At 37.2% G+C, this 21325-nt stretch overlaps 3 protein-coding genes across 10 annotated transcripts; 2 read left to right on the forward strand and 1 right to left on the reverse strand.

Moving 5' to 3' along the window:
- Positions 1-816: 816 nt before the first annotated feature.
- LOC105177492 (nuclear factor kappa-B-binding protein) lies at positions 817-7810 on the forward strand. Of its 2 annotated transcripts, XM_011100677.3 has the most exons (13): positions 817-996; positions 1485-1576; positions 1713-2133; positions 2227-2363; positions 3097-3210; positions 3319-3402; positions 4101-4268; positions 4438-4573; positions 4846-5009; positions 5097-5220; positions 5302-5397; positions 5530-5616; positions 5742-7810. In XM_011100677.3, the coding sequence occupies exons 3-13, from the start codon at positions 1816-1818 to the stop codon at positions 7086-7088; spliced, it is 2775 nt and encodes a 924-aa protein (XP_011098979.1). In that variant the 5' UTR covers positions 817-996; positions 1485-1576; positions 1713-1815; the 3' UTR covers positions 7089-7810. The 2 variants fall into 2 exon arrangements, with proteins under 2 accessions (XP_011098979.1, XP_011098978.1); XM_011100676.3 differs by lacking the exon at positions 1485-1576.
- Positions 7795-16337, forward strand: LOC105177491 (uncharacterized). 3 transcript variants are annotated; one of them, XM_011100674.3, is made up of 16 exons: positions 7795-7935; positions 8993-9134; positions 9558-9652; positions 9774-9887; positions 10172-10276; positions 10371-10442; positions 12176-12288; positions 12450-12584; positions 13090-13158; positions 13560-13647; positions 13770-13841; positions 13929-14029; positions 14552-14669; positions 15127-15186; positions 15318-15428; positions 16007-16337. In XM_011100674.3, exons 2-16 carry the CDS (start codon positions 9014-9016, stop codon positions 16115-16117), a joined length of 1485 nt encoding a protein of 494 aa, XP_011098976.2. In that variant the 5' UTR covers positions 7795-7935; positions 8993-9013; the 3' UTR covers positions 16118-16337. The 3 variants fall into 3 exon arrangements, with proteins under 3 accessions (XP_011098976.2, XP_011098975.2, XP_011098974.2); XM_011100673.3 differs by lacking the exon at positions 7795-7935 and adding an exon at positions 8658-8812; XM_011100672.3 differs by lacking the exon at positions 7795-7935 and having other exon boundaries at positions 8819-9134.
- Positions 16338-17307: 970 nt separating this feature from the next.
- LOC105177490 (Protein kinase superfamily protein) lies at positions 17308-21294 on the reverse strand. Of its 5 annotated transcripts, XM_088885273.1 has the most exons (9): positions 20831-21294; positions 20583-20655; positions 19988-20173; positions 19692-19900; positions 19243-19369; positions 18790-18861; positions 18383-18569; positions 18173-18305; positions 17308-17801 (listed from the first exon to the last, which is right to left on the reverse strand). In XM_088885273.1, exons 3-9 carry the CDS (start codon positions 20133-20135, stop codon positions 17538-17540), a joined length of 1140 nt encoding a protein of 379 aa, XP_088741399.1. In that variant the 5' UTR covers positions 20136-20173; positions 20583-20655; positions 20831-21294; the 3' UTR covers positions 17308-17537. The 5 variants fall into 5 exon arrangements, with proteins under 5 accessions (XP_088741399.1, XP_011098973.1, XP_088741398.1 ...); XM_011100671.3 differs by lacking the exon at positions 20583-20655 and having other exon boundaries at positions 19988-20203; XM_088885272.1 differs by having other exon boundaries at positions 20583-21294.
- Positions 21295-21325: the final 31 nt, after the last annotated feature.

A 21325-nucleotide genomic window follows, 5' to 3' on the forward strand; every position in this document is an offset into this window, starting at 1 on the left:
GAACAAAGAGGGCAAGAGAGAGAAAAATAAATAAATTGTGGTCAGTGTTCGGCTTCTCCATCCAATTCCCCAACAATTGTATCGTATAAATATATACTCCAATCCATACACACCACAAGTGTACATGAGTAGGTGTATTTCCGCCCGTGCCCATATCATTCCTATGAAAATAATATAAAATAAAATAGGGTGGAATTATATTTTATTTTATGTTAATTGTTTTTGAAGAATAGGGTGGGCGTATTTACTTACAATTACAAATACTACAGCATATTGGTGCTAATATCTTCCCCACCTATATTGTTTGGTATATAGCAAGCGAGTCTCAAAGCTTATCTGTATATAATGGCACGCTGTTTTTGCGTATATATAATAAATAATTGTTTTATATTTTAAAATATATTATAAATTAAAAAATAAACTAATATATTATATTTTATAATAAATAAATAAATTTAATAATATTATCGACCTAAAAAAATTGCTATCGCTATTTACAAATTAATGTCTTTGAGTGAAAATTTTAAATTAGTATAGGTATATTGATTAAAAGAAGAATTTGAGTGGGATGGTTGAAAAAACATAGACACTTTTGATAATTTAAAAAATTAGTGTTTTGGTGTAAGTAACTGCTATTTATGATTAAAAATAAGATTTTCTTTTTTATATAAGTATAGATATATATCTATTAGAATTATTTCTATATGTATATGTTTATGATGGTGTATATGAGTATATGTATATGTATGTGTGTGTATGTTTTGCCCCTCCTTACTACTGCTACTGCTACTACTACTACTCCCCCCCCCCCCCCCCGGCCCCTTCCTCTCTGTTTATCTTGTTTCTTCTTTACCCACTCGGATAACGCACACCACCTCCTTTTTCCAATGCCTTAATTTTGTACTTTCTGTACATACACATATATCCCTATCTATTCCTTTTTTTCTCTATTCCTCCTCCGATTCATTCATTCATTGATTTACGCCTCTGCCACAGGTACTTGTTTCTCTACCGATTCTTTCTCAATTTTTTAGGGCTTCTATTCTTCTCGCTCTATGCTATTTTTTTTCTTTAATTCCTTCCTCTTTTATTTCTCCAGCGCTGCCCGATTGATTTTTCTCTTATTTTTTTTACTTGGATGCCTGTCTTTATCTTAACTGTTTTATTCCGTTTTGATTCCTGTTTTTTCTTCCGAGTTTTCTATATGTAATTGCTTGTTATTGTTGCATGCAATCTTTCCCTTAATTTTGAGTTTTCTGCAAATTTTGGGCATTGTTATAGTTTCCTTTTTGCTGCCAATGGACGCTTACCTGTAGCTCATTCCATGCATTGATGCGGATCCCTTTCTTCCTTTGTTACTACTAATCTGTTTGTTGACTTCATATTTCAAAAATCCTTTTTTAAGATAAAATATCCATCTTTTATGATTCAACCCTATTTGTGCATTTACTCACTGAAGTTTAAACTCTACTTTATCCTTGAAGATTAGGAGAAAGATCGTTGATGCATGAATTTCTCAACTGCACTTACTGCACCTTTTGGGAATCTTAAACACAACTAGGACACTCATAGGATGGTTAGCCTATCCTTTCTATTTTTTGATGCAGATGTGCGTTATTCCCTTTGTTTCATAATCCCCCCCCCCCCCATTGTTTTTTAAATTTGGAAATTTAGTTGCACTGCATGTTAACTGTATCGTTGATCCTTTTTAGTTGTCATTTTATCCGACCTGTCCAAGGAGTAAACTTTTGGCTCAAGTTAAGACAGCAAATGCTCTGTTGGGGACTCTTGTGATATAGAATTTGAATTGGGAAAATGGCAGCTGATCAGCGGAAAAAGCGTGTAAATGCTGCCAGTTTGGTTGGCTGCACTTCCCGTGAACAATATAGGGTAAATAGGAAAAAGTTGCTAGTTCAGCAGCATGGTTTGGACATGAGGCCTAACATCACTCTTGAGTGGGATAACAAGAGAAAAAGTGTTGTTTCAAAGAGGGAGCAGATTGGTATTAGACGGAGGCACTTGATTCCGTTTATTGAACCTGGTCCTCAAGCCCACAATATACTGGCTGATGTCTTCTCTGTTCCTGAGGAGATATTTCAATTAGAGAACCTCTCTGAGGTTCTCTCATATGAGGTAACAATTAATGATGATTCCAATAGGGACTTTCATTTTCTGGGCGGAATTCCTTTGTTTAAGTTTTATCTCTTCATATGGAACATGTGATAGGTCTGGCAGAATCATTTGTCTGGCAGCGAGAGAAGCTTTCTTTCACAATTCCTACCTAAAGAACCTGAGGCAGATACCATTGTTCGAGATTTGCTCGCTGGGGATAACTTCCATTTTGGAAATCCTTTTGTTAAATGGTGAGTGTTGCTACGATATTTCTTTTGGCCTATATTAGTCATATTCAGAGGCTTAGTCTGCTTATTTGGAGTTTCATTTTGACTCTTATGGACCTCATAGTTTATTATACAATCCATTGATTGACTTAAGTTCATTTTTGGACATCATGCTTTTGCTGGTTTATTTATATTTTTACTCCTCTCCAAAATAGTTTAGAATGCAAGTGATATTTCTCATTGTTTTACTAAAATTATCTTAACTTACCTCTGTCTATTTTTTCTATTAGTATAATATACTTCAGCCTCTCTGAAAGAAACGTACCTGTCTTCATATTCTCTCCATCTTTACAAACAGACAAAATTACTGTAAATAGAACAGACAAAACAAAGCCTTTGGTTTTCTGCAGATGCAAACCTTTGCATTGATCTCCTTCTTGGATGATTTCACTTCTATCATCCTATTCTGGAAAGATTTTAAAAAGTTCTATTGGCAGTCAAATGCAAGGTTCACCAGATTTGTTCTACGGCAGGTGCTCGTCATTGTATTTTCTCGATAGGAACCCCCCCCCCCCCCCGTTATTTTCTTATTTGTTGCTTCACTTCAACTGCTACTTCTTTTGTTACGCTTTTGTGTTAAATCTCATTGTATGTTTTTATTGCCAGCATGTTGATTTTTTATTTCTCTTATTTAGAATATAAACGTATGCTTTTTTCTAAGTTTGAGTGTCCAGTGACTTGCACTTTGTTGATGCAGGGGCGCTTCTCTCTGTTTTGGGAAACTTCATCCCGATTATGTTCTTCATGAGGAGCAGTCCCTCAAAGCCAGCAAGAAGGCATACTACTTAGATTTACAGAAGTATCACAATGAGTATGTATCTGTTGATCTTGTCAGTCTGTTGGATTCCATATAATATTGTCTCTACTCTGTTCTGCTTTAAGTTCTTTTCTCACCATGCGCTCTTGCTGTTTCTATCAGTATGATTGAGAGTTTGCAAACTTGGAAGGAAAGATGGGTTGGTTGCCAGGATGCTGAAGTGGACATTATGCATAATATGTGGAGGTTACCCTTTTTGTATGCTTTTTCTATAGCATTATGTATGAAACCATATATCATGAATTTATGGACTTCTCTATTTGGTTCATTATATTTTTATTCATTTTCGTGGGTCCTCAATCAGGAATGGTTCTCTGTCTTCTGCTATTGTCTTATTTCAAAGGGATGATGCATACTAAAAACTTTCAATGGTAGTTGCCTTTTTGACGCCGTAAACTCTTATCCATACAAGCATAAAAAGCCAGGAGAAGATATCTATATATGAAGCTTTAGAGTTTCCAAACAACTATATGATTAAGACTTAATTCTGTTTTGGTTTCCTGTGACCATCTTATGCTAATGTCGGTTGTCGGCTGCATTATTTTCTGGAGTTCATGTATATTGCTATCATAGGGAAATCTTCTGCATACGTTAGTGGTATTATGCTCATCCAGATTTATATGCCACAATGGCAAATAGTTTGACAAAAATTGATCATTTTTCAGCAGACCCTTGCTTTTGTATCCTGAACTAGTTGCCTAATGACTTTGATGTTTCCGTACTACATCATTGCTTTGATTTTTGAACAAGCATAAAATTGCTTTAAAAATGTTTGTGATTTTATAGGTTCTGCATCTTGTTCAAATCTAGGGTCGCAACTATGATTTTACTAGACCTATGGACTTATCTTGGGTTCGCATTTAAAAAGTTATATGTTATTGCAGTTCTGGGAAGCATGCTGAGCGAATTATGCCTCCATCAGGGACTAGATTCGATGTTAATGAAGAGTACGTCATTGCCACTCCTGAGTCTTGTTCTTGGGCTAATTCTGAGATAGCTTATAGTAGTGATAACCAGAACTTGGGAATGGTGCTTGGAGAATCTCAAAGAAGGTAATGCTACTCTTGTTTGCTGTTATTTTCTTTTACCCATATTTCTCATGAAGATCTTGAATGTGGTTTATCTGGAAAAGTTTGCTAGCTCTGGGCCTTGAAACTGTGGTTCATTTTCCATTGATCAACTGCAAAAAGGCTCACCTGTTTTACGTGCTTGACTATGCAGAAAGGATTTCTTGAACAAAATCTCTGATTATTCCTCCAGTGGGCTAAAGCTGACTGCAGGATCTAAAAAAGGAGAAAAGCCACAGAAGCGGAATATCCTCAATGGTGATGGGACCAAATACATGTCCTATATTAAGGTTGTTTGCTGTGGCAGATAATTTCTTTAATTCTCTGTTTGGTCATTTGGATCTTTCTCACACTGGTTCTTCTGTTTTTTCTTGCTCCATTGGACGACTATTGCAACAGCCCTCATTACCCAGCCATCTTTTTAGCAGACTCTTTCCTTTTTCAGTTTAATAGTTGGGTTGTTTCTTGGCAGGCAGTGAATGATTGCCATATGTTATTGTCTCATTTGGGACGTCTTCCTGTTATTATTCTTTTACAGCTAATGTTGTGTTTGTTTCTGCAGGTCAGCAAGGAACAACATGAACGTGTTAAAAGCAGCATAAAGCATGCTGGTAATAGCATTCAGCCAAGGTCTCTAAATAATGTTTTAGGTAGCATTGATGTTCTAAATGTACAACCATTTGAAAGATTTGAAGAAGAAGAGAGGAAAAAGCTGCATGAACACTGGTTAGTTAATTTCATTTTGTTTAGTTTTGAATTGAAACTATGAAGCTCTGCATAATCCTGGCCTTGCATTATAATCTAATGTCACAGGTTGAAATTGGCAACTATAGATATCCCAGCAGGTTTTGCTAACTGGAGAAAGAGTCAACTACAGACAAAAGAACTTGCATTGGCCCTGGGTGAAGAGATAGGAAAAAAGCTTGAGCACCAGAAGGTTTGATGCCTTTTTATTATTTTCTGCACCATTGTATTTTATCTGATCGCGACAATATTTAGATCTGTTACTTTTCTATAGGCTGCTCTTCATAAGGAGAAACAGGGTTCTCCAAATAGACAGACAGAACTCTCAGATGATAGTGAAGAAGAAATTTCACCTTCAAGCATGATTGAGGTATATTAGCTACCCCGTTTTCTTGCGTATCTGGATACTTTGATTTTGAGGCTTGTTTTGGCAACCATTTTTTTGAGTCTTTTCTCCCCTTGTTTTTCTTGGTAGTGATCCTTTTCCTATTTTGGTGGTCAGGGTGTAGAGAGAGAGTTGTCTGATGACTCGCTTCAAGAGCAGAGAGATCATGATGAGGCAATTCAGGAAATGACAACAGGAATAGAGGTTGATTTTATGCTTTTCTTTTTCGATTTTTGGTAGCTAGTCGGGATCAGCTTCACAGAACTGAATGTATTGAATGTGATGGAATTTGAGGCTCACTTTACTTGTGGTCTTTTGCATATCATCAGGATGAAAAGGACATGAAAAGTGACTACATATTTGAGGAGCGAATGCATGATGATACAGAGATGATCGAAGCTGAGGATGCTCCCCGACATGTTTTCATTCGGGATCATAATCAAAAGCAGATTCCTTCACTTGATAATAGCCCTAGGAACACTATGATAACGCCATCTAGCCCTGGGTTTCTTCAGCATCAGCAGCAAATAAGTTCATTTAATAGTAATCCTCACACCAACTCCGTGGAGATGGAATGTAATAATGCAGGTTCAAAAACTGATGAAGATCCTCCAACTGTGTCGGAGTACCCTGGAAATATGAACCATGTGGATATTCCTGTCAGCAGGGGAGACACTCTCCCAGCTGCTAGCGATGTTTGGCCGGCAGGTGATGTTCATGGTTCTTATTATCAATCTACTGCCATAAATGCTGGATATGCCTCTGCTCAAGAGTTGTCGATTGGGCACCCACAATTTATACAGGAGCAAACAGTGCGAATGCTTGATATGCAAACGCACAGGCAGGATAAAGATGCTGGGAAGAATATGCTGCATAGACAACCTGAAGATATCTCTTTCTTCAGTTCTTACTCTAACCAAGACCGAGGTGAACTGCTTCAATCGCTCTTCAAGGGTCAGGGTAATTTGTCATATCATAATCAACAAAAACAATCAGGTATAGAGTTCCAGCCTGCGCATGATCTAATGATGGAGGCAGGTCAATTTCCTGGACACTTTAGGGAGCAGGTTCATCCACCACTTTCTCTTGATGTTAGGCAGAAGAGACTTAATGATCTATTCATGCATCAGAACATTCAGGAGAGTATTTATTCCGGAAGTCGATTTGCTATGCCTAGACAGGATCACTTGCCCGTCAATATTCATGATTGGGCAACTGTCAATACTGTACGCATGCCAGTTCCCCCCCCATCTCATTTGAACAGTGGAGAGTTGAGTCAAAGCTGGTATACTGGTGAGAATGGAACCCGGGATGGATGGCCTTCTTTTGAGGTTGCTGTCGGTGTGAACCATAGCCTGAGCAGTGGAAGTAACTCGGATCAAACCCTATTTAGTGTCCTATCTGAATGTAGTGAACTACGACCACGTGCTAGTTATGATTCAATGGGCTCCACAGAACGAATGGTCGAGGCTGGAAACTACAGTGGGATTGGTGGAGGGATTCCCTCAAGCAGCAATTTCTTACAACAATCACCTAACCCACTTAACTACTTGAGTGGCCATGAGGCTGCTGGTGGTATTAAGATCAATAACCTTGGGTGGACGGGAATGCCACAGCAGAATTCTGGAATTCAGGAATCCATGGGTAAACCGTTCCTGAGGTCATGGAATCAGTGAAGAAAAGTAAGCATGGATGGATGTTTGTTGCATAGAAGAATTTTGGAATCTATAGTCTGTCGGTAAACGGTTCTTGAGGTGGTCAAAAGATAGCTTGCATGGAGAAGTGTAGGGGCAACTTTGAATGATTGGTGCAAGAACATTAGGAGAGAGCTGCAGAGAATATGCAAAGCTGCTCCCTCAGTGCACCTGGATCTTGTAACAAATTTTGTCTTTCAAGAGGTGACAGTGGGTTTTGTTTTCTTCATTGTAGTGGGATGGCGAAAGCCCGAATATGGCACATTGTACATACACAGCGCCAGTCTTGTGTACATTAGTAGGGAGATGGCGTAAGTTGTAGGGGAGTAGGGATACACCGTGGGTGAAATATGATGATCTTACTGGGTTTTAGATTTCTGTTTGGGTTGGGGAAGGCACAAAGAATTGATGGTTTTGGCAGGCGACAGTGAGTATAGTAGAAAAGTGCTTCTAGTGAAATAAAGCTTCTAATTTTTTGATCCTCTGAAGCCGGGAAAACAAAAAGAAAAAGCTCAGCAATTTCATTTTGCTGTACTTTTGTCTAGTTGAATCCAAGATAGCTGACAGATTGGGAAAACATTTGAAAGGTGGCATTGGTCTCAACTGCAAGCAATTTGTTTATTGTGTTCCCCTGAACATCACCAAGTTGTTGTATGTATGTACTTGAGATCGTGATTCCCTAATGTAAGTAAAGTATTCTTCTCCCTCTGCTGTTAACAAAAAAGAGAATGGGAACCGAGCAAAGGCTTTTGCGTCAGGTTGGACCTGGTTCAACTTCAATTGCGTAACACAATTAATGAGCCTAAACCTGGGGGATACACAAGGGAAGGTACTCGAGGCTTCATCTTATTTTTGTATTTTATAACTGAATTTTCTAAAAATTATAACAAATACATTCAACATTTAGAAGATCTTAGGGTAAAGAACTCACAAAATTGTGAGAGTGCAAGAGTAAAGAGGTAGATGATCTTATACATATGAAAAAAAAAAAAAAGAGTAATTTACAATGGGTGATGTCCATGTTTTTATAATTGTAAACGTTTTTTTGTTCGAAAAATTATAAATAGAAAAAATTGTCCAATAGTTCTATAAGTTATCAAACAATTTATAAGATATTATGAGACATTCATAAGCTGAGCCAAATACCCTCTTACTCTCACTTATTTCCTGTATTGCGTTTCTCTCACCAGTCGCCAGTCACCGCCAAATTTCATACTCCTTTTCTTTATCAACTCATAGCTATACCCCTCTCTTATCTTCTTCATCGTTCTTATAAAGTAATGACTAAAAAATAAGAGGAGAAAACAATGAAAAAGCATAGGAGTTTTTTTAATTATTTTTTGAATACAACTGTTAGTGCTAATTTTACTTTGAGGTCCAGGTCTTATACTCATTTACATCAATATAATTAATTATTTTAACAATGAAATTAACAACGCCATTTTTTCATAATTATAGACAAGGAATTATAAAGTTTTTGGTAGTAATTGTTATTTATTAATTGATGTTTTAATACAATAATCCCATACTATTAATAAAAATAAAAAGGGGAGGGGGTAGAGCGTGCAATTAAAGTGGTAGTATTAAGCAGTGGGTGTGGGTGTCTTTAACTGCATCGTGTCTGTCCAAGACCAAGAGCGCAAGAAAAATTAATTAAGAAAGTGTCTGGTGTGGTGGTTTCATTCGCTTTCCATTTCCATTTCCATGTATGTGAATGTGCTCTCTGCTCTGCTCTGCTCTGCTCTTCTCTTCTCTTCTCTTCTTCCACTTTATAAAATGTCCATCTTTTTCTGATTCCAAATGTTTGTTTGTGTTCCTCACACACACACCCCACACAAACATACTACTATTACTCACTGTTCCCTTCTCCCTATCTCTCTGTATAGAAATTGTCATTATTGTAAAAGATGCCGACAACGGAGGAGCAGAAGTTGATTACCATGAACAAAGACGTGATCCGTTTGGAGAGAGAATCGGTCATTCCAATCCTCAAGCCCAAGCTCATCGTCCACTTGGCCAACCTCATCGGTTTTTTCCTCCTCTTTTCTTTTTTTATTTGAATGCAAATACTACTCATGTTCTTGTGCATCACACTTTAATCATTCTCACCTCCAATCTCTGCATATCTTTTTCCCATCATCATCATCTCTTTTCTCTTCATTTTATTTACATATACATATATATATATATATATATTATATTGCTTTCGCCTCCTTATCCATTGGGTTTGGCTTCTGTGAAAATCAAGAATCTCTGTCTCTTATTTAATTCTTTGTCAAAATTTGAATAAATGATGGATTTGATGAAATTCATCCTCTCCTTTGCGTTCAATTTTTTCTCATACAATTGATTTGGTACAGCAAAACAAATGTTTCATCTTTGGCATTCATTTGTCAATTCAAATCACGTATCACCTCAATCATGGGATTTACCGACCTCTACATCCTGCAGAACATAGTTCTGATCGTGCTGAATTTTTGAAACTCTGCAAGAGAGTGGAGTACACAATCCGAGCTTGGTACATGTTGCACTTTGAGGACCTCATGGTAATTATCCTTGTCCTGTTAATTATCTTTTGTCAAATCTATAATCCCTGCCTGTCCTGCTCTGATTTGTTATTCTTATATTGCTCAAACCTTATTGGTTCAATCATAAATGTGCTTGCAGCAACTGTATTCCCTCTTTGATCCTGTCCATGGCACTCACAAGTTGGATCAGCAGAATCTATCTTCTGATGAAATTGACATTCTTGAACAGAATTTCTTGAGATACCTGTTTCAGGTAATTTTGTAGCTTAATGTGATATGTATGAGGCTCTACTCTCATTCAGAAAGTCAGAATCTTATCATCCAATCCTATGCTTGAACATTTGTGTGTACATGGACCTCTATATTCTTGGCTGTGCTCTTGCACTTTTTTCTATATTATTAGTTTTGCAGGGATTTGCACCACCAGTTCCTTCTGATTATCAGTTTGTTCTACAATTAAGTTTCTGACCTTCTGTCCTTTAGAGTGGAGGGCAAAGGAAATCATGTGTAACTGTTGTCTCTTTTCTTATCTTGCAGGTCATGGAAAAAAGTAATTTCAAGATAGCCACTAACGAAGAGATTGATGTTGCACATTCAGGGCAATATCTCCTCAATCTTCCAATAATGGTTGATGAATCCAAGGTAGACTGTTGCATATGTCTTTAGTTATAATAGAAGCATGCTCTCAGGCATTACATGTCCACTTTGTTCAAGTAACTATTTTTGCTTGCTGTAGCTTGATAAGAAGCTTTTGAAAAGATTCTTTGAGTCTCACCCTCGTGAGAACCTCCCGGATTTTGCCGATAAGGTCTCTCTCTCTCTCTCTCTCTCTCTCTCTCTGTCTGTCTCTCTCTCTCTCTGAGCACTGAGACTTGGAACTTATTTAATATGAGTTTTGAGCTTAAATTTTTTTAAGGCGAATTTGTATCATGATAATGTTGAGAAAAGAAATACCCATATTGCCTCTACGTATTTTTATTTTTGATCCTTTGGAGTACTTCATGTCTTCTATCAGGAACTGAAAATCTCTCAGAAATGCAAGATTAATATTCTCGTATATACAGAGTAAATCCTATTTTAGCTAAAATTAAGATATTGGCTACTATTATATCCTCATTATAAATATGGGTATTGGCTACTGCCCAGCTATTGTTCAAGTAAATAGATTTAGAACGTCGCTAATTTGATAAAATATTGAAATAAGCATGATAATTTGTCCTATGTCTTTATGATGTCAAATTGTTAAGCATATGTTGACATCCCATGATGCTCTGGTTCTATTTTTTTTTTGTTTGATCCTGTGGTTTGTGATCTTTCGCTTCTCTTCTCGTGTATGGCATAATTCATGTTTTCCCATTTAAAACTTCTTAATAGTCCTCATTAATGATAAATTTTGTTGATCCTTTGTCCATGTTTGAGTAAAATCACTTTTCTCGGTATTTTGCTTGTGTTTTTGTTGTCAAAATAATTTGGCGTCTCATGTTCATGCAGTAAGACTGATCTCTGCTTATTCCAAACTCCAGCTATAATTCTAGTCAAGAAATGAGGAAGAATCTTTACTAAATTGTACCTCCCTTACTTTCTCAACCCTGGTCTGCTGCTTCCCACTTGCCATGGGTCCACCTGATGAGTAAACCTGTTAAACCTATTCTGCAATTAACAGCAATTTAAAGAGAACAAAATAGACTATAAATAAGTAATAATACATTGTTCTTATAGTTCTTATGGTAGGCTGGTACCCAATATATTGCAGACCTTATTTGAGTGCTTGTTTTAGCTTATAAGTAATTTGAAGTATAGTATTTATGGTTATCCAACACATACAAGTATATACAATATTTTCACTTTTATACAGTAACTTTATATAAAGTCTGCACCTTACAACTTTTTGTTCCTATTATGAAAAGACATGAATGCCCCCACTTTAGCCCTTGTTCAGTAACAATTGAAACAGGTGTTGGTTAAGGAAGACAAGATTCTCTTAAAGAGGAAAACCATTGTAAAAGGAAGTCATTCAGTAGAAGAAAATACATAGATTTGTACATCCGTGGAACTAGGACATAATCTTAAAGCAAACAATGCCCTATGTAAGATGAAAGAGGAAAAGAAAGTAATATTTTCATTGCAATTTGTGTTGCTAGAGGAGACAATGAATATTCCTCGGGACACTCAATTTTTTCAACCAAACACAGTAGTCTTTATTCTCTTTGAAGATAGTCCAGTGTGGTCACACTTTAGAGACAAGAAAGCACAAGAAAAATATCAAGGAGGACTTTATTTATTTTAAACTGAAAAAATAGTTTAATACGTAATCATTTTCAGAACTACCCACTTGTTTGTACTGCTGTTATAGATAAAAGAATGGCCAAGACTATGTGCTCTATAACTGGACATTAAGATTTTGTACTCTAGAAGAGTAAGTGCTCCACCTGTCATTTAATCTGAATGAAGATCCTACTGGTGATTTAGTTTGTTTTTGCAGGATATACTAAAGTATGAGATAAGTTCCATTATCCAACTTATGTTTCTTTTCATTTTTAGTACATAATCTTCCGCCGTGGGATTGGCATTGATAAGACAACTGATTATTTTTTCATGGAGAAAGTTGATGCAATCATTGCACGTTCCTGGGCCTGGATTTTAAGAAAGACCAGGTGTGTGACATTCTGTAGAACAATAATATATAGCTTGAGACTAGGGCAACAGGTTATCAAGCAATCTGAATTATGGTTATCTGTTCAGCAATCAATCTGGTTCGTCCTTTTATGCGTACTTACACTTTGAATGGTAAGCAAGTGGTTTTTTTCTCTTGCAGGTTGGATAAGGTTTTTTCTAGGAAGCCAATTTCACGGCATAAGAAGGATCGCAAGGAAGATGATGGAATCATTTCTGAAGTAGAAGATGATGGATTATATGTTGAACGAATTCGTCTTGAGAATATGGATCTCAGGTTTTTTAAATTATGTTGTTGCAGTGCTTCCTGTGGTCTTGATCCCCAATCTCAATGTAATGAGAAGCTTTCCTTCTAGTGGCAGCTTGAGCTTATTGACATGCACTACAAAATTCTAAACCTGAACGACACCCTAGTGCATTCTGTTAGAATATTTGTTAACAATATCCAAACTGAAAATCATGTTTGTTTAATGAATTTCACTCAGTACAACAGGACTCGATAAAGTAATGCACGAGTTTCAGTGGACAAACTTGGCGTCCTTGTTGGATGAACTGCAAATTCTTTTCTAATCTTGTTTGTTCAATTTTATACTTTTTCTTTTCTAACAATCACGAACACATGCCAACTTTTCTGTCGTGTGGATATTGGTGAACTTAGAGGTCGAGCATAAATGTGATGCAACAGCATTGAGCCCAGCGTGTTAGTCTCTGTATGTGTGTAGATGCTATAATCTGGTCGCCAGTGTTATCTTGTTAATGGCTTTTATTTCCTCTTGCTTCAGTTTCCGCAATCTGTTGAGTCAAATTACAATTCAAGAACCCACATTCGATAGGATTATTGTTGTCTACAGGTATCTTTTTTGAATTCTTGTTGTTTAATAATGATTACATGTCCATTGCAATTTCTTCTGTTTTTCACGATATGTGCTACAGCATTAAACTTGTGGATTATTATTATTTCTTTTGTCTTCTTTGTCCAAATGGACTCTTCTTTGTCGTATCACTTCGTGCAGTTGAGCAATTTACTGAATTACTTGAATTGAAGCTAAATACTGTCACCTAGAAGATTTTTGGAGTTACAAATGAACAGAAGGAGGACAAACTTTATGCAACTGCATATTGACTAAGAAAAGTGAAGCCACCCGTTGATGAACTCCCTTGGCTTCTTTTTCACCCTGTTCTATTACTCAGTTGAAATTTCTCTTCTTGTTTCAAATTGATTAAAGTTTAATTTACAATGGTTGTTCTGCAGGCGAGCAAGTTCTCGAACAAAGGAAGAACGAGGCATATATGTGAAGCATTTCAAACACATCCCTATGGCTGATATGGAAATTGTCCTTGTGAGTTTTCTTCGTCCTCTACCTTGGTCATTCTCAATTTCTACAGATGACAGCATCTTCTGCCAATTTATGTTTTGACTTGGTGCTAAATACTCTCTCAACCATCCATTTTCTTCTAATAGCCAGAGAAAAAAAATCCAAGTTTGACACCGATGGACTGGGTTAAGTTTCTTGTATCTGCAGTAGTTGGACTGGTTAGTCATCTTCTTTCCATTAATAGTCTTTAGTTGCATTCTATTGATGAAGCATCTTTGACATATATGTTTGGTGGATTTTTTCAGATTGCTGTTGCAGGATCTCTTGAAATGCCGAAAGCTGACCTGTGGGTCATGTTTGCTGTTCTTTCCACAGTGATTGGTTACTGTGCTAAGATTTACTTCACGTTAAGTTTTCCATCCTTGGACTTTTATGTTTTTATGTATTCAACTTAGGGAAAATCTTGAAAAGCTGAAAGTCAGTACAGTAGCTGCAGTAGTAATCTTCAGGCCCTCTAGATAGACACAAAACAGTGTAGTTAAATGGCTTAAAACTTAAAATTATCCTCAAACGTTTATGTGCCCTTGATGTCACTGCATGCACCTAGAGTTCCTGTTGGTTCTATAAATTTTTCCGAGGATGCTACTTTTGAGATGCCCGTATGCTTTGGCATGTATGTGAGTATCAAGCTAAACCATCTGATCAGTGACCAAACCTGGGTGGGAAGAGCACTGCCGGAATCTCAATTCAGTTCCTATTACAACAAAAGGTCAAGAAATTCTCTTGATCCATTTACGATTTTCTCCCAGATGTAAATCGTATGATGCTGGTTATGGAATTTTGCCTTGCTGGTGATTGTGTTGATGTCTATTTGGTTTGAGAATGGAGTTGACTTGTTTGTTATAACTGAAGTTTGTTTAATTGCCAGGTTTCAACAGAATATGGCTACATATCAGAATCTAATCACACAATCAATGTATGATAAGCAATTGGATAGTGGACGGGGTACTCTTCTTCACTTGTGTGATGATGTAATTCAACAAGAAGTACGTAAGATAAGTAATTGATCTTAACTCCAAATTAGACTGTTTTCACATACATGGAGAATCTTGAGCATTTCTTACCTTATTAATTGAACTTATGTGACGCATAGAAATGATTTTTAAGCTTTAGTGTGCCTGAGGTGAATGCACTTAACCCTTGCAGTAAAGAAAAAGTTTTATAATGTTGTTTTTTTCAATAATTATCACAGCATTATTTGTGGACTAAATCAATACAATGTTTAATTCTTGTTTATTTATTTATATTTTTCCTGGTGGGTTTGAGGGAACTGGCACAAGTGGGGGTCTTTATTTACTCCCAGTTAGCATGTTCATATATGCTTTGGTTGATCCAATGATACTTGGAAACTAAAAATATTCAAATATTTAAGGTTGTTTAATATGAGATGCAGTTGCTGATTAATGCACTGCCCTACTTAACTTTCATATCATAAATATGCAGGTAAAGGAGGTCATAATTTCATTTTTCATATTGATGGAACAAGGGAAAGCTACTTTGGAGGTAAACATAGCTGGTAGCCTGTCTATGGGTGGCTGCACACTGCTTTTAGTTGAAATGCTTGATCCTCAGTTTTGCATCTTAACTTTTACAATTTCATGTATGCAATCTAACATTCTTATGATGTTAAATAGGATCTTGACCGGCAATGTGAAGAATTAATACGTGATGAATTTGGTCAACAATGCAATTTTGATGTTGATGACGCAGTCGACAAATTGGAGAAATTAGGCATAGTTTGTCGGGTGAGGTTCAATTCTAAGGTTTATATTTATTAAATATTTCTGTTCTTTGAGGTGAAGTCCATCTGTAGAAATTCTCTTAGAAGATATATTGCGAATCTTCACTTCCCCCTGGTCCTGGGATGATTGAATCTCTGTTTCCACCTTGTAGGGGTTTCCAAAATGATCTTCTAGTTATGTGTAGTACTACTTATTTCAGATTTCACATGCTTTATTTTGATAAAACTAAAGGATGACTGTCCCTATTTGTATTGACCCAACACTTTTCACAAGGTCGGTCATTTTTTCCATAGTGCTTAGTTTTTTTTTCTGTGTAAATAAAGGTGAATTTTCCCTACTTTAGAGAAAGACTTTATTCTTTGTCACACTTGAAGCGTATTTCTATACTGAGTTTCAAGTCTGAATGCTGTCTGGGATACAGAAAAGTTTGTCTTCACCTGAAACGTTGGAAACATTTTGTGATTCTTTAGGATTGAAGGTATTTCTTTCTTGATACAGGGTTATAAGATCACTTTTTCCATTGTATAGAAGAGCTTATTTGAACACAACTGACATTTATTTGTTTGTAATTCTGGTATTAGGATACAATTGGAAGGTATTACTGTGTGGGACTAAAGCGTGCTAATGAGATCATAGGCATGACTACTGAGGAACTTGTTCTGAAGGCTAAACAAGGCTCCGGTTCTGCTTGACCTCATGGGTGAATTAAAGCATATCTAGGACTGCATTTCCTACCTGAAGTTTGTTCTTTCTTTTGGCGCTTTGTTATATTTGAAGCTTTTGCTGAAGTTGTCTCTTCTATTTGAGTAGTTCTTAATATTCGTTCTATTTGTTCTTGTATATCAAAGACCATGCTTGGTAGTAATCTGCAACTGAATAGATAACACTATAAGTAACCTTTCCGATTCTACATGATTTTGCTTGATTGCACATCACGTTTCACCAACGGGAGAATTCAGATCACTTGAGTCCACATTGAATTATACTCTTCCTTGGATGTCCTATCCTTGGAAAGTAAAATTCTACTGATGTTCATTAATTTAGTTCGAGTTTCAGGCCCTGCATATATGATTTTACTCCAGCGGAAACAATCTTATACACTATCACATGTGCGTCATGTGTCCCAAGAACCCACGCCAAGTCTTCTACCAGTGTCAGTTATCTGCATGCACATTGGGCGTTGGGGACTTCTGATGGTGCATCACGTACAATTGCCCTTAGCCACGAGAGTCCATAGTATTGGCCAACTACCTTCAAGCGTAGCGGAGCCCCTGGACAACACCATCTAGCTGGTCCGACTAGGTCCATGGACCCACAGGTTGGGTCCAATCCCAATCGACCTATGATGGACCAACGGAAGGATCAAGGGCCGTGCGCAGCCTTGGGCTTATTTGGTTATGGTCTGCCCAAAATGGATTGGCTCAGGAGCTAGGCTGGGTTTTAGTCGTTGGGTTCCATTATGGGTCTAGAACACTTGCAAAACCGGCATGGTGCACAAATAATAAATAATGGAGTCAGAAGAGTAGGAATATCATCACTCCCTAATTTGTCTGCTTTCACCCCAACATGTCACCGTCGTGTGCATATTGGTAGGTAATTACATGCACTAGAATTCCATGCTCAACCGCTATAGCAGTCTTATTTAAGTATTTGTTTCCATCTCTATTTGATAGTAGCATAAGCAGCAAACACTGATGGTACATACACCAAAATTTTGAAAGAACAAATATATCCGTACCACAAATTTGATTGTTAACCAGAATTCACCTTGTCACTCCACCCCACATCAACTTAACACTTCAATTCTTCAACCAGAATTGATCTTTACACTCCACCTCAAATCAACTTAGTAAAGTCTTCTTCATGAAGTATGAGCAGAGAATCCACATAAATCCCCACTCAAATTTCACTATAATATTGACAATAACATATAGAAACTTGTTTACAAGAACATTAATTAACACAGCTAGGAAAAAAATAAAAAAATAATCCAACTGTTCTTTATACAATTAACAGACAGCCGGACTCTTTACTTTGGTGTTTGGGCTGAGGTATATTTTCCATAACGCACAGGTGAAAGTTGTGACTCAAAGACAGTTACATTGTTACTCCTTATCTTGAAGCCCTAAAAAGCTGGCTTCCCAGTGTCACAACTGGGGTCCCTTCCCCCATGATTGTTGTCAAGCTCATTTCTTTCTCAAGGATTCTATCCAGTTCTGTTACCACATAGCTCATGGCAGGCCGCCTCTCACTCGAAGGGTTCACACAGTGCACTATCAACTGTAAGAATTCTTCCATGCCTTCTGTTGTAAAGCTATTACCCAATCTCTGATCAATTATGGAAGATATGCTGCCAGAATCCTGAAGATTGTGCACCTGCAAATGAAAGATGAAAGAAAAACTAAGCCTCCCTTTTATCCATAGTCTTATTTTCTTCAATGCAAATGAAATGGCCCTTTGAGTTGTAATTTCACATAGCTGGAAGGTTGTGAGTTGAACTGATGGGACATGTTGTAGAGCACCAGTGCATCAATTATGAGTTAATGAATTGTATGACCAAGTGTATTCTGTATTTCTCGGTTAATAATAAAATATCTCCTTACCTTAAAAGAGAAGAAGAGATTACAACAGTTATTGCTAGTGCAACTCGGTTCTTTACTTACATAGTGAGAATATCGTGAATATGTGAACAAAATGTCCACAACATAGAAAAACCGGTGATGATTTGTGCAGAAAGCAAAATTTACCCATTCAACCAGATTATGATTGACATCTGAAGACAGCAGGCCTCTTGCTTCCTGCCCACTTACTAACTCCAAAAGAAACACCCCAAAACTGTACGCATCACTTTTGTCAGAAAATCTTCTGAATTCACTGACCCTGAAGAAGTACATGAAGAAAAATTAATACCCTTCAAACTAATTGTACAATAAATCACCAAATAGCACATATATTACTCTGGAGCAAGGAAAATCTCATCGGCTGCATCTTGGGAAGATGGGCCAGCATAATCAAACCTCCCAAGAAAATTGCGTAACCCAGCATCTGCTACTTTGGCTATGAAATTCTCATCTACAAGAACATTTGCTGTTTTGAAATCCTTATGTATCAACCTAGGACTGAGCGAGTGGAGGTGGGCCAAACCTGAAAATGTTGAGTTAGAAAGTACTAATGAGCACGGACAAAAGCATTTTATTACGCTGTGCTTGACAACAAAATTAGCGGAGACGATTCAGGTTATGGGGAACCTTATACAAGTGTTTGTTCTGCCATCTTAGATATTATGTTTTTTCCTTTTCATCATAAGCTAAAATGAACTTATACCAGGAAAGCCAAAATGCTCACTGATTTTGCAGAAGATCACCTTTAGCTGCCCCAAGAGCTATTGAAAGCCTGTGCTTGAATTCAAGCTTTTCCTGTGAAACCTGACCAGCGCCTGAGGATAAGACATGGGGTGATCAGATGTATTCACGCAAATCAGAAATACTAGAGACAGGAAGAGGCAAGGAAGAACAAATATGAAAGGAAACAAAGACGAAGAGAGAAAATAAAAGAGGGTGGTTATGGGAAAGAGAAGGAAAAGTAAATGATATAGGTATGGGTAGAAGCTAATACAGGAATTAGACAGTTGCAAACAAAGAGGTAAAATATAAAAGACAGCAAAAAGTCATTATTTCATGGTTCGTCAAGGCATGGACTTTGTTGTATAGGCAGCATCTCAGAGAAAATTAATATGGAGCTCTTGCATGTGCTCACACACACAAATAGAGAGATATAGATAGGCAGATAGAGAGAGGAATTAAGGAAAATAGATTACCATACAAGTGAATAGAAACACTTCCATTAGGTATGTACTCGTACACAAGAATCTGTAGATCACTTTCCTGGCAATAACCTAACAGAGACACCAGATTTCGGTGTTGAATAGATGAAAGATATCGCACCTGATAAGAATGAACCTTAAACTCAGTCTTTTTCAGTCCATAATTACTGAAAACTAAGCAAATTGTTGTATATAATGCAATAGACATGCAAATGTAACAGATATGTGATATGGATGTTCAATCAGTCAGCCATACTAAAAGGTCTAAGAGATTCCGGTATCAAACTCTAAGAAAAGGAAAAGAACAATACGGGAAAAGAAATTTGAAAAAGAATGAGAAGAATGTCAAAATATTCCTGTTACACTTCCAGCTTATGTCTTATAAGCATGCCAAACAAATTGGCTCTGTTAACTCACAATAATCTCATAGATAATTGAAATACCTCGTCAATGAACTCCTGACTAGGAGGTCCAGGTCGCTTCTTTATTGCTACAAGCATCCCATCATGAAGCAATCCTTTGTACACCTCCCCAAATTTTCCTTGCCCTATCAAACTTTTGTCACTAAAATTTTTTGTTGCTAATGACATTTCTTCCATCTCAAATCTCCTGGCATCCCGCAAAGTAAATTCGATCCCAACAGCACCCCCAACTGCAACATTAAAAACTTTCTATTTTTACTTTTTCTTTAATTTGGAAGTGATAATATACTTTTGGTGTACTTGTAAGAAACAGTTACCTTGAACAGACGGATCAGATGACCCTGTCTCCGATCTTGTAACGTTCCTAATGCGGAAAATGCAATACCAAATAATTATTAGCAGTATCCCTGCCAATGCCACGGCTCCTGCAGCACCTCCTAAAATTGCTGCAAGAGTCCCTGACATTTGGTCTGGGATCCACTCCAGCTACAGTGTTGGTAGTTCTGAAAAGGATAGAGTATCATACATGGAACCTGAAAAACAGATTATGCTTACAAGTTGATAAAATTTGAATGTGGAGGAGATGGCAACAAGAAGTACCCAAGGCAAATGCGAAATTATATTTATTGCATAATGCGATGAAAGTAAAGCTTTCGTAATAGAAATGAAATAAATTATACGGAAATCTTGTTTGGTTATGGAAAGTCGAGGTCTTGTGCATGCAGTGAAGTCGGTGATGTGCTCGGCAGAATAAAGTGTCGAGTGCGATGCCAAAACCTCGGAATGTGGAAATGAAAAACTTGTATGCTCCTAAGATACCGTGTAGGTTGCAAGAATATAAATGGTCTGTGGAGATAGAAAAATGAGTGGCGAAGATATAGATAATAGAATAAAGATGAAATGAAAACTGACCTGCCTGCACTGGTAGAGTATCAGGAAAAAGATTTTGATGAGGCATTTAAATTACTACCGACCAGTACAGCAGCTAAATATCGAGAAAGAAATAAGGGAGCAAAGTAAATTAAGATGAATGAGGAACGATCCTAGCGGTAGGATGCAAGATTAGTCATGTTAAGTCATAGTTAGTAGCAGGCGAAGCAACAGAAGAGAGGTGAATAAAAACAGAAATATAGCATGAAAGAAAAATAGGAAGCAATTACAGCGTCCTTGGGAGAAGCAGAGTCAGATCGGGAGAAATCAATTCAGCCGCATTCCAACATTGAAGTCCCACTCCTTGGAAATATATGAAAGGAGGAAGGCAATTGAAAAGAGATGGATCTATGAAGTGAGTGTGATTGAGGGGAGGGGCGGCTTCAAGAAATCAATCTTGGATTGGAAGTGAAAAGGAGGAGCTGGAAAGAGCATTCAAGCATGCGTGAAAGTCACTCAGTAGTAAAGGAGGAGGAAGTAGAGAATAAATTAGAAATTGAAAAAGGGAATCATGATAAGCATAGTCAAAATCATGAACATCATCAGGGTTGGATTGAGACAGAGATAATGGCGACAGAAAGGGACCTGGCGCCGACAATAAACACCACCAATCCCAATCCCAATCCCAATCCACACACAAATTTATTCGCGGAATTTACAAATACGTGACAGAAGGGGGGGGGGGGGGCGAATTTGTAGATGCAGAGAGAAAGAAAAGAGGAAGA

The sequence above is a fragment of the Sesamum indicum genome, linkage group LG9 (genome assembly GCF_026168435.1).
Source record: "Sesamum indicum cultivar Baizhima isolate 11 linkage group LG9, ASM2616843v1, whole genome shotgun sequence".
NCBI lineage: Eukaryota > Viridiplantae > Streptophyta > Magnoliopsida > Lamiales > Pedaliaceae > Sesamum > Sesamum indicum.

Bases quoted from the DNA above. Each gene is read 5' to 3' on its own strand.
- LOC105177492 (XM_011100677.3), top strand. From the start codon at position 1,816: ATGGCAGCTGATCAGCGGAAAAAGCGTGTAAATGCTGCCAGTTTGGTT. The intron at 2,134-2,226 runs GTAACAATTAAT...AACATGTGATAG, and splicing joins CTGAGGTTCTCTCATATGAG to GTCTGGCAGAATCATTTGTC. The intron at 4,269-4,437 runs GTAATGCTACTC...TTGACTATGCAG, and splicing joins CTTGGAGAATCTCAAAGAAG to AAAGGATTTCTTGAACAAAA.
- LOC105177491 (XM_011100674.3), top strand. From the start codon at position 9,014: ATGCCGACAACGGAGGAGCAGAAGTTGATTACCATGAACAAAGACGTG. The intron at 9,135-9,557 runs GTTTTTTCCTCC...TACATCCTGCAG, and splicing joins CCACTTGGCCAACCTCATCG to AACATAGTTCTGATCGTGCT. The intron at 15,429-16,006 runs GTGAGGTTCAAT...TTCTGGTATTAG, and splicing joins AATTAGGCATAGTTTGTCGG to GATACAATTGGAAGGTATTA.
- LOC105177490 (XM_011100671.3), bottom strand. From the start codon at position 20,135: ATGTCAGGGACTCTTGCAGCAATTTTAGGAGGTGCTGCAGGAGCCGTG. The intron at 19,370-19,691 runs GTATTTCAATTA...CATTCTTATCAG, and splicing joins GTCAGGAGTTCATTGACGAG to GTGCGATATCTTTCATCTAT. The intron at 18,306-18,382 runs GTAATATATGTG...GTACTTCTTCAG, and splicing joins GAGATTTTCCTTGCTCCAGA to GGTCAGTGAATTCAGAAGAT.